At 32.3% G+C, this 21164-nt stretch overlaps 1 protein-coding gene across 2 annotated transcripts in view; it reads left to right on the top strand.

The window, feature by feature from the left end:
• Positions 1 to 21164, top strand: part of BRINP3 (BMP/retinoic acid inducible neural specific 3) — a 340326-nt gene that overhangs the window by 144942 nt on the left and 174220 nt on the right. Inside the window, exon 2 of one of the 2 annotated variants that reach the window (XM_017524542.2) lies at positions 10650 to 10840. The exons of the other annotated variant lie outside the window; for it this stretch is intronic. Coding sequence (XP_017380031.1) covers positions 10650 to 10840 — 191 coding nt within the window. The remainder of the gene's footprint in view (positions 1 to 10649; positions 10841 to 21164) is intronic. 2 annotated transcript variants of the gene reach the window in all.

The following is a 21164-nucleotide window of genomic DNA, read 5'->3' as shown; positions in this document are numbered from 1 at the left end:
GGAGGTGGAGGTTGCAGTGAGCCGAGACTGTGCCACTGCGCTCCAACCTGGCAACAGAGCAAGACTCCATATCAAAAAATAAAATAAAAATCAGATGACCATATATGGATAGGTTTATTTTGGTCTCTCTAGTCTGTGTCTTGTTTTGCAAGTTCCATATTATTTTTATTACTACAACTTTGTAATATAGTTTGAAATCAGGAAATGTAATGTCTCCAGCTTTGCTGTTTATTTTTTAATATTGTTTCATCTTTTTGAATTCTTTTGTGATTTTATATAAATTTTAGGATTCTCTCTTCTACTTCTGTGAAACATATCATTGGAATTTTTACAGGAATTGCATTAAATCTGTGGATCACTTTGGGTAGCATGGACATTTTAATAATGTTAATCTTCTAATCCATAAACATGGGATAATTTTTCATTTATTTATGTGTTCTTCAATTTCTTTCATCATTGCCTTATGATTTCCAATGTGCAGATTTTTCCCTTCTTTGGGTAAATTTACTCCTAAGCATTTTATTCTTTTTTATGCTATTGTAAATGGGTTTTTTATTAAAATATTTATTATCCATGTATATTGATTCATACTTAAATCCCAGGATTTTTTTTTAATTTTTAATTTTTGTGGGTACATCCTAGGAATATTAAAGATTTACATATAACATGAAACTATAAAACTTCAAGAATAAATTATAGGTGAAAAGTCCTTAACACTGGTTTTGGCAATGATTTTTAAAATATAACACCAAAATCTCAGACACCAAAAATTATACACACACACACATATATATATATATATATATATATAAATAGATAGATAGATAACATACATATAAATATAGACAAATGAGGAGCCAGAGCATGATGGCCAATTAGAACTTCCCAATAGTTGTTCCCCTGCTGGAACATCACATTGAATAGCTATACACATTAAAAAGCACCTTCAAAAGAATAAAATTAATCACAGTGCCTGATTTTCATGTAATAACCAAAAGAGAGGAATTGAAGATTGTAGAAAGGAAAGTAACGCATTGTCTAACAACCCTTCCTGCTACCAGGCAGAGCAGTGTGGGGAGAGAAACTTCCTGCTTGGGTAGAAGGGAAGTGAGTGTGGAAATTTGCACTGAAACTTAGTGCTGGCCCTGCCACAGTGGAACGCAACACAGGGCAGAGCCCCCATAGTCCTAGATTCTACTGTTGCCCATAGAAGGGCCACTTTGACATCTCTGCACCAGAGAGGAATCTGCCGCCCAAGTAGCAGAAACCCGAGTTCCACCTGCTTCACCACTGGCTGATTACAGTGGCCTCAAACCCTGAGTCAGTTTCAGTGGCAGGCAGGCTGTAGTGACCATGGCTTGGAGCAAGTCCCAGTACTGCACTGGTCTGGGAGGCTGAGGGCTTGGGGAGCAACCCAGCATCATGTAAGTTGTGGCAGCCATGCCAGGTCACTCCTTCCCCAACTCCAGGCAGTGCAGCATGAAGACAAAATCCCTGTGTTGGGGAAAGAAGAGGGAAGAGTACAAGGGACTTTGCCTAAGAGCAAGTACGAACCCTGCCACAGTAAAATAACAAAGGACAGAACCAAATGAGCTGCTTGGCACTTCTAGATCCATCCTGGGCCAGAAGGGAATCCACCATCCTGGCAGAACAAACCCAAGTTCTGGCCCTCTTCTCTACTGGCTGCCTAAAGTAGCCTTCAGCCTTGAAGACATGCCAGTGTCAGTCAGACAGTAGTGTCAGTCAGGGAGCAGTGGCTGCAGGCCTTGACTAAGACTCTGCACTGCACTAGTCAAAGAGGCTTTTGGTGCAATTCACTATACCTCACAAGCTGCAGAGGCTGCTGTGGCCTGTGTCACCACTGCTCCAACTACAGAACATACAGAGTAGAGAGTTCTTCTGCTTGAGGTAAATAATCTGATTAAAAATGTGCAAAGAATTGAAATAGATATATTTCCAAGGAAATTCTACAAATGTACAATGGGTATACCACAAAGTGTTAGACATCACTAATTACCAGAGAAATGCAAAGTAAAACCGCAATGAGATAATCATCTCATACCTGTTAGAATGACTACTATCAAAAGACTACAAATAACAGGAGTTGGTATAAGTGTGGACAGAAGAAAATCATTGTATACTGTTAGTGGGAATAAAAATTGGCACAACTATTATGGAAATAAGTAGGGAGACTACTCAAAAAAACTAAAGCCAGAACTGCAATATGATTCAGACATCTCCTTTCTGAATATATATGGAAAGTAAATGAAATCAATATATCAAAGATATATCTGCAATCCCCTGTTCATTGTATCATTATTCACAATAGTCGACAGGATATGGGATTAACCTAAGTGTCCATAGAGGAATGAAAGGATAACAAAAGTGTTGTGTGTATATAAGCATTAAATATGATAGATAGAAAGATAGGTAGGAATATCATTCAGTCATAAAATAAAGAAATCCTGCTAGTTGTGACAACATGGATGAACCTGGGGGATATTATGTTACATGAACCACAAAACAAAACACACATACTGTATTATTTAACATATATGTGGAATCTAAAAATGTCAAATACATAGAAACAGAGGATAGAGAAGGTGGTTGTCAGGGACTAGAAGGTGAGAAAATGGGTAATGTTGATCAAAGGGTACAAAATTTCTGTTATGACATAAACAAATCCAGTAGTTCTGTTTTACAGCATATGTGGTGATGAATGTATTAAAAAATGATTGGAAACAAAGCAAGGATATAAACTCTGAGTGTTACTATGTAATAAATGTAACCCGATAAATTTCCATTTATTTATGTGTAAAATAATGCTGGAAGTTCTATTCAGGCCAATAATGAAAACAAAGTAAATAAAATGCTACAGATTAAAGAAAAAGAGCTTGCACCTATCTTACTAAAACTATTCAAAAAACTAGAGGAAGAATGATTCTTCCCTAACTCATTCTGTTGTTCCAGTATCCCTGATATGAAATCCAGGGAAGGACAAAAAAAAAAAAAAAAAAAAAAAAAAAAAAAAAAAAAAAAAAAAAAAAAAAAAAAAGGAAAACCATAGGCCAATATCCCAGATGAACATAAATTCAGAAATTCTAGCTAAATACTAGCAAATTGAATCCATATCCACATCAAAAAGATAATTTATGACAATCAAATGGGTTTTATTAGAGGTGTTCAAGGATGGTTCATCATATACAAATCAATATATGTGATTCACCAAATAAATAGAACTAGAAACAAAAACCATGTTATTATTTCAATAGATGCAGAAAAGCACTTGATAAAATCCAGCATCCCTACATGATACATACTCTCAAAAAAATAGACATCAAAGGAACATACTTTAAATAATGAGTTATCTATGGCAAACTCACAGCCAATCTCTTAATGAAAGGGGAAAAGTTGAAAGCATTTCTCCTAGTAAGTGAAAAAAGACAAAGATACACACACACACACACACACACACACAGATACCATACATTAAAAGTAACATCCACCTTTCAGTCAAAGTTGCTGTCAATCTGTAAATAAGTTAATGGCATTAGGTTTGGTGTATGACCCCTGGATTCAAACTTTTGCTAGGTAGACAGCCTCAGAGAAATTATTTGTAAAAAATTACTCTGATTTATCAAAAGGTGATAAAAAGAGCACACACCTCAGTGCAATAGTTTAAAATTCATAGGTTGATCACTTAGAAACAAGTCTAATTACATTATCATTTCAATTTCAATGATCAGGTAAAAGTTATCTGCCAGAAATTTTTAATTATCACTAGTATGAAAGTTGTTTTTTGCCTATCAAACTTATAAACTTATTGACTGCTGATCAATAAAAAATTACATTTTAAAGTTTATAGGAGAAAGTCAGATATATTTATTTATCTCATAGAAGATGAAACTGAATTTATATAAATCAATGTGCTTCCCCTGCCTTATGGCTGGCACAGATAAGAGAAGTTAAAAATCTTCTTATAGCTGAAATATCTGGATTGCTCTTCTCAAAGTGTATTAACTGTGAGATGCTTGGAGTACCACAACTATACATTTCACTGCCCTAGCAGGAAGTGGTACCATTTTTCTAAACTTCCAAACATGTATTTTAGATATCAGTGGAAGTAGGTTTTTTCATACGATTAGTGCTTCTCAGCTTATAGCAAATAGTTAATTTTTCATTTGCCCTAATCACATGAACACTCAAAGAGGATGATTGAGAAGTACATTTTTCTACTTAGCTTGATTTTCTGCCAACTTTAGCCAGGATGTGTACTAACAAGGCGGAAACCTTATTCTTTCTCATACTTAGGTGGCTATTTCATTTTAGCTTACATGAGAATATTTATTCATTTGACGATTCTGAGTGTATGTAATGAGTGAGTACTATGGGCCATTCATTTGAGTCTTAAAAATACAGTGATTATAAGAAGGAATAGTTTACATCTATGTGAAACATGAATCAAATAGTGACACAAATAAGTTCATAGAAGGAAAAGAAAAATGTGTCAGAACTGTATATAACAAGAGGACCTGAATTAATTGGAGACAGATATGGTAGAGAAGAAAAGACAGCAGTTTCCATGTATTATTAGTGTCTTTGAAGTTCATATAAAGTAGGTAATTTTTAACAAATTTATATAATTCCCAAATAGAAGATGGTAAGACCACGTGCTTGTTAGCTAACGTTTCAATTTCTAATCTATACAAGAGAGTGATATCCAGAGAAAAATGAAACTACTAGTTGATATTTTATAAAGTGTTTGTGTGTAAATTTGTATCCTAACAATCAGGCCTGATTCCAACTGGATGGTTATAATTTGGGGAATGAATAATTTATACCTTGTAAACTTAAGTTTATACAATTTTCTGAAATTTTTTTGTCATAAAGTACCATATTCAGTTTTTCTATCTGATGCATATATGAAAGACATAAAATTAAGAGTATATGAAATCAATTATTTATACCTTAAAACCTATGACCTGCAGCAACACGTTTTTATTTGCCTCAACTAGGTGGGAAAAAATCATGTAACATCTTAAAAGGAATTTCTTTAAGCCTTTTAAAGATATATATTAGGAAAAACATAAATTGTACTGAATTTTTATTCAAAACTAATATTATGGAAAATTTTCATTAAAAGGGAGGCAATTTGTATTTATTGTCATTAAAAATGCAGTTATTCTTTGAAATATCCTTTAGCTTGCCTTTTTACGTCATGTAACTTGAAGCAGTACAGGAAGCTGTAATTTATTGTAACCTCAGTTATATAAGTGGTTAGTTACCTTCACATAATCCATGGTTTAAAAAAGTTTGATCCAATGTTTGAGGTAGATGTTGTATCATCATAAAGAACTCTCAGTTGAAATATTGCTTAAATTATTGAAGAAATTGTCAACAAATATTACTTTTTCCTTAACAGATATTCATTTTACATTTATCTTTCTTTATGAGCATTTAACTTATTAGTCTATACCTGGACCAACAATGCTTATATGCAGATTTTTTGAGTGATTTTATTTATAAATTCTTCTGTAAATTTCTACTTCTTAATTCCACCAAAGTCTCATTACCTTAGCCTATAATATTTTTAAAAATTAACATCCTGGCATGATAAACCCACTTCACAAAGTTACATATGCCAAAAATTAGTGAGAAGTAATCCATGTTACTAGTACTACTGTAGTTAAGTTTTATAAATTTTACTCCAGAATGTCTCAAGTATTAGCTATATTACAGCTATGATCATAAATGAGGTGTGTTTACAGCACTGAGGTTATGAACTTGCAAAAATTCAGAAAACTTTACATTTTGTGAATTAAATTGGTGAGGATAGGATTTGAAACATCAGCTGTTTGACTCCTAAATCAATTTCCTTTTAAAAACTAAAATTGCCTATTTAAAATATTAAAATTTATGCATGAACGCAAATGTTTTTCATATATTCATGAAGATAATGAATTACTTCTCTAAGTATAAATGCTAAAATAAAAGCATTCAACGTATTGCTTTTTTCAGAAAGAGACAATTATATTTTAGCTCAGTTAATGTCTATGCCTCTTGGCTTGTCTACACTGATCAATAGTTACCTAATCTGCATAATTATATGAATGTAATTTTGATAAGCTGATATATTTGTAATAGATATTAAACTATGTTGTCAAACTTTAGAAAGCAAAGTTTAAGCAAAATTCTTTCACATTTTCCTTTCTTCAAATGAGAAGATCATTAGCTGTATGTTTGTATATTTTTACATAAAACTTTTTCTGATAAGTGTTCAAAAAGTGATTTAATTTAAACAAGCATAATAAATTTCTATATTATCATATATTTCTGCATCTGTGTTGTATTTCTCTTAAAGTTTGCGTAAAACCCTATTAAACTATGAAAATTAAAAGTATTTAAATCTATGTAACATAAAATTAAGTTATTTTCAGTAGTTTCAAAGCCCTAAAATATTAATATATTTTAAGAATTTGAAGTGTGCATAATTAGCCATCAATGAGACCATCCCTTAACAACTTTTCAATAGCCCCACCTTTATCTTTTTGTTTTAATGATAGTCAAGAAGTTACAGCTACAGTTAATTATTGTTGTTCTACTCAGATGGCAGTTGTTTTTAATGCAGTCATGCTAATTGTGTCCTGTAGTCTACTATGAGCTTGGCAGCTTTTTCAAAATCACTTATTAATCAGTGCTTCTTAGAAATCCTACATGTAAACTTTTTATGTAAGTCATATTGTGGGTGGGCTTTTATAGCCAGTATTTTATTTGCATAGATTCATTCTGCTAAATTTCTAGCGTCATCCAAAAAAAATTTTTCCCAAGCTTAAAAAAAAATTTTAAACCCTACTACTATTAAATTTTTTAAAAGTTTGATGTATCAAGGAGCAAATAAGAGAGTGGATTTTTTAACTTGCCAATTGCTGAGCATTTAGCTGTTTTTTAAACACTGGCTTGAGTGCTGTAGTCATCCAGGCCATTTTAAACATTTTCCTTTTACTAACTAAATAAAAAACAGTGTCATTTGTGAGATGTGGAAGTTATATGGTAAGAACGTTTTTGTTTTTGCTTCTTGAGATTCTCACTCTGCTGCCCAGGCTGGGGTACAGTGGCACAATTTTGGCTCACTGCAACCTCTGCCTCTCAGGTCAAGCAACCCTCCTGCCTCAGCCACTGGAGTAGCTGGGATTACAGGCACACACCACCACACCTGGATATTTTTTATTTTTTATTTTTTATTTTTATTTTTTTTATTGGCAGAGATGGCTTTTCACCATGTAGGCCAGGCTGGTCTTGAACTCCTGACCTCACGTGATCTGTCTGCCTTGGCTTCCCAAAGTGCTGAGATTACAGGCATGAGCCACTGTGCCCAGCAAGTAAGAATGTTTTTAAAAGTCAATTTTATATATAACAGTTACCTAATAAAACTATGGGGATATGATACTGATATTAATGTCATTTCTTATGATCTGTATGGTTTTACAGATGTAATTAGGATGTTATGAATAGTAAAGTATGGCAAGTTAATTTATGACTTTTGTTTTGAATTTGTCCCAGTGGACATGAATGGTTAGGTAATTATTTTAAGATTCTGTTTTGTCTGAAAAATTTAATCATTATTGATAAAATTAAAATTACTAGCCAACAAATATAGTAATGTGAAAAGGAATGTAATAAAAGCACTTAGGACTTTAGACAACTTTAGTGGAAATTAGCAGTTAAAGGTAAATCTTTTCACCTACTGCATCATCTGCTTTTGTCAGTATATTTCAGTTTTCTTTTTCTTTCATATTTAATCCAAAATTTCTAATACGAACAATGGCAAATTCTGTGTTTGGGGGAAACCAAATATACACATGTACTTTTAAATAAATCATGGCAGTTTATATCTTTTAAATATACTGAGTACATTTGTCTGTTTATATATATTTAAATGCTAATAAGAAAGGTTAATGGCAATGTGGCAATTATGTTACCAGTGATTACTGAAATTTGATGATGTCGTTTTTATTTCCCAACGTTTTTATGAGCTGAGTAGGGAGAAAATTATAATAAATATTGTAGAAAAATAAACATTGTGTGGACATACATAATAGATGCTTGCACGTCAGAATTTTTAGCAGGCAAAAATACAACTTTAATAAATAAAGGCTCCTTAGAGTATGCTCCCCCAAAATATTTTCAAAGTACTGTTCTGGTTAAACTGATTATAGGCCATATGTGTGCTCTACAAAATAGTGGTGCCTTGAAAGGGACTGAGTTACATTAAACTCTAATGTTTGTGCCTATTTAATTAAAAGACTTTGAAACGTTATGATGGGGAAAATAGTTATGTTCTGTGAAGGTTCCAAGTAGAAAACAACACTTAGTTAGATACAACAGTGTTCTTATTTAATATAAAAAAGCATCTGGATGAAATCCTGAGATGCCTTTAGGTAAAATGTTCTCATTATGATAATCACACCCAACAGAATGTTTTAAATTCAGCACTTCATTGCTTTGTTTTTCCAACATTTAATGAATGCATGATCTAGTTGTAACTGAGGTGAACCTTATCTTCAGGAAACAAGGATTAAAAAAACAAAAACAAAAACTTGCACCCCTCAGTTTCCAATTTATATATCGACATTAGCTCCTTATTACCTTCCTATCCTAGAGTCAAAAACTTTACGTCAGTAATGATATACTAGATGCTAGAAAATAAGCAAACCAAATAATCCCATAATCTTTGCTGGGGTGCCGTCGTATGATCTCAGTTCACTGCCACCTCCACCTTCTGGGTTCAAATGATTCTCCCACCTCAGCCTCCCATAATCTTGATGACTTTACATGACAAAATTAATTTTCAGTTCATTCACTTGTTCATCCTGTTAAGCTTTAGGGATATATGTGGGCCATAGCAATTTTGGTTTCAGTTGCTAAGCAGCGTCCCGGGCTGATGTACCGGGCTGTACACACATGCTCACATTTCATTGGCCAAGGTAAGCCACATGGCCACAATGACTTTAAAGGTCATCAGTAAATGTCTTGTCTTGTGTTCAGGAAAAGAGACACACGAGGAATTTGGATTCATATCTAATGTGTACTACTCACAATGTGGTTCTCCAACAATGGTTCGAGAACCCTTGGTAGAACAACAGTATTTAAAACTGTTTAGATGAGCTGATTCTTAAAAGGTGATAACAAGAGTTTCTCAAAAAAGGAAAAGATGCTAATTTCTGTTCAGATGCAAGTCTTCTCTAGATTCCAAAGTGATTCTAATCATATAATTAGTGACAAAAGTGGGTTGTTTAACTGTCAAATATGTGCCACACATACTAAATGTCCATAGTTAGAAACTGTCAGGGTCATGCCTCTTTGTCCTGGAATTATTTGCACTGTGCCTCATTATTCTTTGTCAATCCTTTTCCTGCCTCCTTGCACCAAGAAATTTATATTTTTTCCTTCACATATTGCCCAAACATTGTCTCTGCAGAGTTACCCTCACTGGCCATGTAATGTAAAATATTGCCACACTTCATACAGTCATATTTCTTATCAAAGTAGGCTGTATGTGTATATTCAGTGTATACCAGAATTTAAAACTTTTTAAAATTTCATTTTATATATTTCTTTTATTTATTCCTAAACATTTCTCCAAAAGGAAAAGGCTGTTTGCAGATGGGCAGTATGGGTCTCATCAGTAGGTGAATCCCTTATCATTCACTGAGCCTGGAACATTGCAAGCATTTCTTGGAGAAAAATATAAATAAATATGGCACATGTCCATAAAGCATTTAATCAACATTTTATTTGATTATTTTACAAATATTACTTAACACACTTTGAAGTATTAAGCCTAGTAAAGAGTGTTCTTCCCTGCAGATGATATTTGAGAATTTTATCAGGCCACTTGTGAGAAAAAAAGTCAGACCGAGTTTACTATAGTTCTTTTCTAATTTATTATCAGGTTGATTTTGTCTCACTGTAAATGTATAAATTCTTTTTAAGAAATGTATAAAACATTTATAGCCATATCTTTGATTTCTCTAACTTGGCCAAATTCATCTATAAAATCACTCTGCATCTTGAGAAATTGCAGTAGCTGAATTTGGGTTTCTAAATATGTTGTAAACTATAATTATTTTTTAAAAAAATGGTTTCTCTTTTGATGAAGTTTTTAAAGTTATTCTGCCGCTCCATAATATCCCTGAGGTTTTTTACGTTCCCACTCTAAAGTGAATAGAAAAAGGAAATCATTAGGGTAGAGAAAGGAAATCATTAGGGTAATGAATATGAATCATTCTTTTATTCAATCAATATACCTTAGAAAATGAAAAAAAAATACCTTAGTTATTCTGTTATTGTTTAGGAACTCTACATTCATATTCTAGGCATAATGAAGTCATTTTATGAATACGTATTTAAACTCAGAAGCTATTCACTTTAAGTGGCTTATTTTTTCTCTACATGACTTGGTTTTAGAGTATTCACTCCTGTTAAATAAATTATAAATATTGCTTCTCCTACTCATAGCACACAACATGGTATTACAAGCAAGAGTCATTGTAATGTACTGACCCCAGCTAAACTACCAAGTGAACTTTTAAAATGAAAACGTTTAGATAGATTATGCATTTATGAATAAAAATAAATTTGCTTTTCAGGGAGTTTGGCCGCTGGAAAGTAAATAACCTTGCAGTTGAGAGAAGAAATTTCCTTGGCTCTCCTCTGCCTCTTGCCCCTGAATTCTTCCGCAACATAAGACTTTTGGGACGACGACCTACCCTTCAACAAATCACAGAAAACCTTATCAAGAAATATGGGACACATTTCTTGCTATCTGCTACTCTGGGAGGTACGGCTCTTTGAACATATTTGTGCCTGTGTGTGCTTGTGCATAGAAGTGTATAAATCAAAGAAAAGTGTGAATTATCCAGATAGCTACAGTTTGAGTAGTTAGAGAACTCATTCATTCATTTAACTTGTTCATTTTTTAGCCTTAGAGGATGTCTTGTCTTTCTTTAACCTGCAAGCTCAGTCTTTCAGCAAGTCATGTCAATTTTTTTACACCAGAATATCCCCCAAATCAAACTCTTTCCTCACCTCTTCTCTAGCATCTCTAGACCAAGACCTAATCATTTTTTTTTCCTATAATACTTCTATGGTACCTCCTCCACACAGATCTTTTAAAAACTTGAGTCAGTTAATATTCACTGTTTTAATGGAAATCGAGAACTGGCCACTTAAAGTCTAAGCATCTCGCTATGGTTTATAAGGCCTTATATCAATGATCTGATGAATGCTGGCTTTAAACTCAGACCTCTTCTCAGCTCTCACTTCCTCATGCTCTATTTTTCAGTCACAATGATCTTCACATTTTTCTACCCAAATATTACTTTCTCAGAGAGGCCTTTTCCTGACCATCCTTTCATCAGTAGTGCCCAGTGAACCCCATTGTTCTCTACTACTTCATGATCATATTTTGCATTTATCATAGTATTTATTATTGTGAAATTATTTGGTAACTGATTTATTATCCATATTTCTTGCATATTTTCTTAAAAATAAGGTAGGTGTATTGGTCACCACTTTAACCCCATGGCTATAATTGCACTTGATATACAGTAGGTTCTTGTTAACAATTGTTTAAATGAATAAATAAGTAAAACTACACTTTCTTAGGAGACTGAGGTCCATCCAGTTCAGCAGATATATGTAAACATGTATAATATAAACAGAGAACATTTGAGTTAGAATTCAGGAAGAATTCTGAATGAAAGCAAATCTAGAGAGCCAACTGGGTCTAGTTCACAAACAAAGATTCAGAACTGATGAGAATCAGTACCCAACTGAGAGTAGATAAAGAAGGCATGAACAGGTTGAAAAAGGAGCAGGTGCCTGAGCACATTTAGGAAACTAACTCTGGAATGGAGTCTCAAGAGATTAAAGGTGAAAACTACAGGTTGCTAAGGCAGAAATGAAAGACTGGCTATAAATATACGCAATTTCTCATTACCTTCTTCCACAAATGAATGTGGTAAAATAAGAAGATAAAGAGATCAGCCACATTCTTGTTGAATCCTGATTTTCACTTCTCCCTTTTTAGCCACCTGTGAAACTTTAAAATCTATTAAGTAATTTCTCTGAATATTAATTTTTTTAATAGAAAAAGGGAGAAAAAAACCTATGTGATGGAACATGGGAAAGTTAGAATAAATGTTTAAAAGAATGTGCTTAGCACAGTGTGTGGTGTAATTTAAATATGTGATGCATTGGAGCTATTTTGTTATAGTAGTGTAAATAGCCAAGAATTTATGAAATATTTCAATAATTGTGAAGATCGAGTCTGTGAAAGCTGTCTATTTAGCTTAGTAATGTCAATTATTTTTAATGCCATAAAATCTGAAAGGTAAAATTCAAATTATTTCTGTAGCTCCTCATCTAAAAAAGTTCAGTGATTTTGAAACACATACTTTATTATTATATAAGGGATTCAAACCAATTGTACATATTTCAGAAGATCAAATACATTTTTCAAGATAAGAAAGGAAGGAAAAGACAGAGAAAAGACAGAAGAGATCAAAAAGCACCAATGGTTCCCATGGATATTCTTGTTCCTTAGTGTCAAAATTATGGTGACTTTTTAAGTTAATTATTTTACTATTTTGGTATTATGGATGCCACATTTTGGCTTTAAGATTCATTTTTGTTTGGTATAGGTTTTTTTTTTTTTTTTAAATAAACCATGTTTCAGAGTTTATGAGGTTAATCACTTGAGGTTGATTATTCCTATAATGGCAGTGTGCTCTCTCACAGTGATTTTACTTCAGTCATTTAAAAGTTTTGTTCAAGTATTGCCTTAAAAGGGGAAAGAGATGGAATTAACATCCTTACTCACTTTCTAATCTCTCAATATTCCTTGGATTTAGTTTTAATAGTTTTTTCTACTGGAATTGTTTTTCTTCTCAAAATGTTACTTCATTTTCCTGCAGGAATTTTTGTTAATAATTCAGTTAAGATGCATGAAACTATTTAAGTAGCTTAAGGATATAAACGATCTGCAATTAAAATGTATACCAGGAATGATTTCTGGCAACTTTGAAATTATTGCTACTGTACTTAAACCAAAATCTTTGTAGTGGCTGAGTTTCTCATTTTATTTTCACTTGTTTTACCTGATTGAACACAAAATTGTATTCCTCCATTAAAAAAAAAAAATCAAGCTTTGTGGCATTTAGCTTGAACTAATCCCTCTACTTCTTTCTCTTAATTAATTAAGACCAAGGAAAAATTGTAACACTATGGTGTTATGTATATAAGCAAACGTTTTAAACAAAAAGCCAGTCATATTATAACTAGATGCTTCCTCAGTACCTAAATTTTCCACTAAATTTAAATGTTTTTCAAAACAAGTTGACTATAAAATACTACCAGTATTACAGTCATAAAAAGGAAATAAATGAAAAATGGCTTTTCCCCCAAGAGTTATTTAGTATATTATATTATTGATGTAGACATAAAACTTTGGATACCATACTTGAAGCCTTTAATGGGATATTTTATGACAGATAAAGTCAGTGATTGAATTATCTTTTTATCTATAGAGAAAAATAAATTATAAGAAACCTTCTTCAACATATATTATTTTCCCCATTTATTTCATTTTATAGCCACCAGACTGTTTACCAATATAGTAATTCAGCTTGCTTCTATTTTGGATAATGATATCCAAATTCCATCACTATTTGAATATCTAAAATAAGCTACTCAATTTAAAGAATCAATCTTGAAAAAGATTGTACTTCTGAGATATATTGATTTCTAGCTATGGAATATATTTAATGAGTGCTTTTGTAATATATTTTATTGTAATTCAATGTATGACAAATACTAAATAGAAGTGTATCTGTGTACTGAATATAAAATACAAAATATGAGTGCATATAACAAAAAAAGATGACTTTAAAATTGGTGGGTTTTTATTAGGGAGGAAAAGATAGTCTGCTAAAAAGCACCAAAACTGTGTTCCGGATCAATTTTAAAGGATAAAGGACTAAGGAACATACAGACCAAAACATTCATTAACATTTTTATGAAATGTTATAAGAAAATATTTATAACAATTTTAAATGTGCCCTTATCTTCATCTCCTGAATTATATAGATTTATCCACCCAGTCATAGCAGCCAGGAATGTTTTGGGTCCCTCCATTAGTACTCTTGCCTCTTTCAACTCTAAGTCAGAGAATAACAGAACGAAGTGTGTCTTCTCCTGACAAGCACACCCACAAGAGAAAGACAAGTAAGAGGTGGAGTTTCTCATAGGCAGCCTCTTTCCTACACTATGCCTTTCTGTTAACTCACTGCAGTTCTGTGGGCCTTGAAACACATGGTAACGATGAGGATTGTTTGCAGAAAATAGTTTCTCTTGTAGAAGAAGGCAAGAAAAAAGTTCTCTTTTCCAAATATGTGTGTGTGTATACACATATATATTCAGAATATGTGTGTGTGTGTGTGTGTGTGTGTGTGTGTGTGTCCAAAATTTATTTCAGGATTGAATAGACAATATAATAAGATTTGTTAACTTAGAAAAACTTTGAAGAATAGTTTTTATTCTAGGCAACATAAAAGCAAGTTCAATTTGACCACTGTTATTGAATGTACAATTTAAAAAGCTGTAATTAAATTTTTGGCAGAATAGTTACAATATATGTTTTTCATTTGTAAGTCTTTTTAATTTTTTTCTGAAATGTTTCTTAATGTATCTTTTGATTACTATATGGCTAAACTTAAGCGTTTTTTTAGATATTTAATTTTGTTTCAATGCAAAAAATACTTTCTCCATTGTTGGAATAAAAAATGCATGATTGATGTACAAAAATAGTATTAATGTCATACAATAGTGATTTAAAATAATGTATACTGCCTCAATTATCATGTAGTATATATGTGTGTGTGTACATATATGTAAAACTACACCTCCAATGTAGTTCACTTATCTCAGAAATTTTACAAAATATGTGTGTGTGTGTTTTAAAGAAATGGAAGTCAGAAGTTAGAATATGGATGAAGTATTAATTAAATTTATTTCTGGTTACTTGTTTTTCATAGGAATAAGAAATCTGAGTATGCTCATTTAATTTCAGATATAATTCTCACTTTTCACTATGTGAATTATGTTCTGTATAAAGTATTCACAGACAGTTTTTAATTCTTTGTCATATGCCTCTTTTCAAAATTGATTAACTTCTGTTGTTCTCATTTTCACTTGGTCTCTTAGGAAGTACAAATTTCTTTCACTTTAGTTTATAACATAAAGTTAATTCAGCAGATACACCCACACACACATAAATAATGTATTTCTTAAAGAAATATGAATAAGCACTTGAAGTGCATAGAATTAGTTTCTGTCTTAGAATATATATTCTGTTTTAAAGGAAAGGAAAATAAATATTTTTGAATATTCCTATCTTAGGAAATAATCAAAATAAATGTCATTGAAGGAGAAAAAGGACTGATATACTGATATTTATTAAAATTAGTCTTCAGATTATTAATATTGCTTAAGACTGTATTTGTTTCTCTCTCTCATTCTCTCTCTATATATATCTCTCAGGTTTCACTAGTAATTAAAATAAAATGTCTGATGTTAAAGCAATAATGTTAATCATTTTTTAATTGTTTACAAGGCAATTATCTACTGTTGTGGTTTAAAAATCATTTGTATAAATAATAATAGGAATAAACATGAGCAAAATGTAATTCAACTTTCTCTGTCAGTTGGTATTAGTAAAGGTTTTCCTGGCAACCAGGGTAAAAGATAAATGCTAAGTTGTAGAATGTTGGACACTTAATTATATATTTTTCTTGTTCTTTTATGTAGCACATTGATAAGATAGATAGATCACCTGTCTACTTTTTTGACAAATATATACTGAGTTATTTATGACAGTTCAGAACACCCAAGATCTTCCTTAAATGAACACTTAGGTCACTGATACAGACAGACATTTAACTTGGTAATAAAGTTATTACGGTTTAGAACCTCATTACTCGAGTGTGGTTCATGAACCAAAAGCATCAGCATCACTTTGGAGCTTGTTAGAAATGCAGAATCTCAGATTCCATCCCAGATTAAAGAATTAGAATGTACATTTTAACAAGGTCTCCAGGTGATTTATATGCACATTAAGTTCGAACAGCACTGTTTAAAGTCTCTATATAAATTTAAAGTATAATAAACTGTTCTGAGAAGTAATCTTAAAAAATAATAGCAGGAGTTTTTAACTATACGTACCAAAAATGTTTTTTAAAAATACTCATTATATCATTGTAAATAGCTCCAAAATTAGAAGTAACTTAATTGTGTTTCACTCAGGGTAGGTTCTTTGCCACCTAACCTCAGAGCTATTTATTTCTGGTTCCTTTATCTTCATGTTACTGTACAACTATGGAGAGTATTATGCTACCTTCACATTTGCTTAGAAAATTTATAGTCTTTTCTTGGGGGTAACTGTTAATAATTATAAGGTCAGTTGCTTTTGTTTGGGATGCTTTGCAAAACATACTATGTTTCTTTGTCAAAGTGATGTAAGGTTAGCTCTTTCCTTCCCATATCTTGCAGATGCCAAGTGATGTTAAGCCAACACGTCTATTTCTTAACTATCCTAGTATATTTGGTTCTGCTTCTTGCCAAAAGCCTATTTCTCTAACATGTTTTTTCTTCTGATGTATATTTACTTCTAAAACACTGTCTTTTTTTCCCCACAATACAATCTTAGTAGATTAGTAGATAGATATCACCAGGCTGTGTACCTTTAACATGTGGAGCTTAAGAAGGATGATTATCAACCCTGAGAGCAACATGTAACTGCAAACTCAATATAATTTCAAAAGGGCAACAATAACAAAAAATATTGCAAGGCTTTAGCACAAGTAATAATGTGGCTTCTCGTTGCCAAAAATTCAACAACATTTTTGAGAAAAAAGGCTACATCAAAAGTAAAACCTACAAACAATTCAATTTAAACAATGTTTTCAATGTTTACTTCTATGAGAAGGATTTTCACTCAAATAGCATTTTTTTTTTAATAACTACAAATCACTCCAAGGCAAAACAGGCATTCACAATAAGATATTCAAATGTAACGAAGTAGAATAAACAGGAAGACATCTGCCATAATTGCACATAATTTTTTTTCTGGCTAGAATGTAAACATTATAGGACCACAGACTAACTCAAGGGCAGTAGCAATCACCAAATAAAATAATAAAATAAAATACATCCAACCGATAAAAATCAGCTTCACAGTAGTAAAAAAAGACTCCATATTTTAGTTGATCATACAATAATTGTTGTTTCTGGCCAATATTTTATGTTGGTTTCTCTGGGTACCTTGAGATTCAGATCTATGTGTCTTGAGAATCAAGAAGGCCTCTTTTGCAACATGCCTTCCTCCTGGCAGGGGTAAAAAGCAAAAGTAAAAAGCAAGAGGTAACTTTGTGAGGCCTCTCCAAACTTGTATAATATCATACGTCTGGCTCACTTATATTTTACTGATCAAAGCATTCTCCTTCTAATATCAGAATAAAGAGAATGCATCATGAATGCATCTCTACAGTGGACCATGAATCTATGTATGCATGTTTGCATTTATGATGGTGTTATAAATAATTGCAAGGAATAACACAATTTACCACATTGTCATTATTGATTTACCTGTAGGATTCTTTTTATCATTGTTTTATCCATTATTTTTAGTTTGTTTCTACCCTCAATAACTATGTATATGAGAATGCAAATTGAGAAAATCCAGGTGGGAAGTAAATAGTATGGAAGTTCTTTAATCTCTATTTCTTATAAACTCAACATAGATGATTTGAAGATCAGAGTTGAAATATACATAATTTTAAGGGCCACATCTCATGAAAAATGTCAAATTCTGTGAGCCAACCATGGTAGGACATTCAAATGGTGATTTTTGTTTGTTTGTTTTATCATCCCCTATTTCTCATTTTCTATGAAAGCATCCTTCAATATGTGCTTTTAATGACCATAAACCACCACAAAATTTTAGTTGCACAAGACCCAGCTGCATGATTTCTATGTGAAATAATCATATCTTTTTATATCCACAGTCATTAATCCTTTCACTGCCTCACAGACTCAGAATGTTGAATCATTTTAAAAATCACATTTAGACTTTAAAAAAATGTGTGAATGTCCTTTGGAACCCATGTCATGCTTATGACCCCCAGCTGGTTTTTAAAATGAATAAAAATGACTTTTGAACACAATTTTTTTAGTTGATTGAATAATAATATTTCAGTTTTCAAATCTTAACATTGTCATTTACGTAGGTTCTAATGAATTGTAATTTAATACTTGTGGAAAAGTTACAGTAAAATCTGAGAATGCATTTTCTCTGGTCCTAAAAATCTCAAATGACTATGAAGAAGATAATCACAAAAGTGTGGTAGTTATGTACAATTGAAAAAAAGAAGGATCTCTTATAGGAAAGAAATAGGCCTATTCTTCATGTAAATTGAGTCAGCTTGGCAAAATTTCTTAAATATTCAACAATTCATGATTTACAAAAGTTGAAACTTAGCACAAGGTAACAAGTTTACATCAAATAGTGTGCTCTGTTGTAAGTAAGGATTTTAAACAGCGTATTCATAAAAAGATCTATTATGGTAATTTAAACTGAAGATTTAGGTTGCCTCACAGGCATATCAGGAAGGGAAGCTTTTGCATACATGGATTATAATTCTACTGTAGAGAAGAACCATTAGCAATTTACGAATGGATTTTCTTTATCAGGCTATTATTAGAAATGATAACCCACTACTCTTATTAGTAATCCCATATATCTTGATTATGAGAACCATTAGAAACAATTATGACTAGGTCCAGATAGATTCCTGTGGTGCAATTTAAAAACTATGAAATCCTAGCTTATGAAAATTTAAAACTTCTTCATCAACATTAGGTCTTAATAAAAAGGAAAAGGGAGAAAGCGAACATTTATTGCACTCATAATATATGCTCCACCAGGTACTGTAGAGAGATTATATTGTTTAATCTTCACAGATAATTGAGAGAAGGATATTTCCTTTGTTTTAGAGATGGGAATGCTAAGTGCATCTGCAGCTTTACCAAAGCCCCACAATCCTCAAGTAGAGAGATTATGTGTTATTACTAGAATTTGCCCTTACATCCCTGACTCTAAACCTCATGGTTCATTTTCCCTCATTATGTCATACTGCCTTTAGAATTCTTTAATTAAAAACATGCCAATCAAAACATAAGCAATAGAATTAGTAATAAAAGTATATTATGATATATACTAATATATTCTCATTTGATTTCTTGTCTGAAATACATATTCTTCACGATAGAAGTCATATTAATCTGTAACTTACAAGCAAAACTGGTAACTGAAAAGTAAATTTTTTAAAATCTCCTATAGATAGAAAACGAAACCCCTCTTACTTTTAGACCACTATTTTCCTATGTTCATCTTTAATTGCCTCAATATATATTAGGATTGTATTATCATTCATATTGTTACAATAAGGACTATGCTGAAATGGTGATCCCTAGCTCTTGTTATGTGTCACTTTTCAGTTGTGACATGGGACAACCTAACATTTGCAAAGTATTCCTAAATCAAATAGGTTTTAATTCACTGTTTTAAGGTGAGCATGTGCTCCACCTTTTTTGGGGGGTGAAGTATGACTCAAATGGAATCCTATTAAGAAGAAATTCTTGTAAATCTGTTTTAGTTATTTGTAAATTTTGGATATCAGCCCTTTGTCAGATGGGTAAACTGCAAAAATTTTTTCCCAATCTGTTGGTTGCCGATTCACTCTAATGATTGTTTCTTTTGCTGTGCAGAAGCTGTGGAGTTTGATTAGGTCCCATTTGTCTATTTTGGCTTTTGTTGTCAATGCTTTTGGTGTTTTGGTCATGAAGTCCTTGCCTATGCCTATGTCCTGAATGGTTTTGCCTAGATTTTCTTCTAGGGTTTTTATGGTGTTAGGTCTTATGTTTAAGTCTTTAATCCATCTGGAGTTAATTTTAGTGTAAGGTGTCAGGAAGGGGTCCAGTTTCTGCTTTCTGCACATGGCTAGCCAGCTTTCCCAACACCATTTATTGAACAGGGAATCCTTTCCCCATTGCTTGTTTTTGACTGGTTTGTCAAAGATCAGATGGTTGTAGATATGTTGTGTTGCCCCCGATACCTCTGTTCTGTTCCATTGGTCTATATCTCGGGGTGGGAAGCTGGGGAGAGATAGCAAGGGGAGAGATGCCAGATGTAGGTGATGGGGAGGAAGGCAGCAAATCACACTGCCATGTGTGTTCCTATGCAACAATTTTGCATGTTCTTCACATGTACCCCAAAACCTAAAATGCAATAAAATAAATAAATGGGGAAAAAAAAGAGAAAAAAAAAAAAGAAGAAGAAATTAATGATGTGCCATACTTACCTGAAAAGCAAAGACATCTTTAGAAATATTGTATTTATATGAATAGCTATGACATAGATAGAAATATGTTATTTTAGAAAAATGTTTTGGGAGATCTTTACTCTCTGTTTAAGGTTGCAGACTATAGGACAGAGTCAAAGAGTTTGTAAAAGTGGAAAGGCCGACTTCTCATCACAAATAAGATAACTAGTTAAATTTACTAGAAACTCCTAGGTATGGAATGAGTTGATTCATGCAGCTCTGCATAATAATATATGAAAAACTTTTGAATTCTTACTGTATTTCAGTCATATTCCAAACCCTTTACAGCTGTCGATTTCAGCTTACAGCTGCTCTTTGAGGAAATAATTATGATGCTCATGTTCCGTAAGAGGAAACTGAGTCCTAAGATATGCTGTTCAAGAATATTCAGTTACTAAATTAAAACCAGCATTAGAACCCAAATCTGTTCTACAGTAAAACATGGTACACTTACATCTAAACTATAACTAATTCTACATTTCTGTCTTCCAGGACCTCATAATCCTCTGAAAGAATGTCTTCCATTGGTCTAATTATCTCTTCTGCTCAACAACATATAGATTTTCAATTAATGTTGGAACACCTTCAGTAATAGGAATATGCACTACTATACAAAGGAGACTTACTGAAAATGACTCTCTTCACATATTTAAAATGGCCTTCTTG

The sequence above is a fragment of the Cebus imitator genome, unplaced genomic scaffold (genome assembly GCF_001604975.1).
Source record: "Cebus imitator isolate Cc_AM_T3 unplaced genomic scaffold, Cebus_imitator-1.0 Scaffold33, whole genome shotgun sequence".
In the NCBI taxonomy this organism is placed as follows: Eukaryota; Metazoa; Chordata; class Mammalia; order Primates; family Cebidae; genus Cebus; species Cebus imitator.
This window is presented reverse-complemented; position numbering and strand designations above follow the sequence as displayed.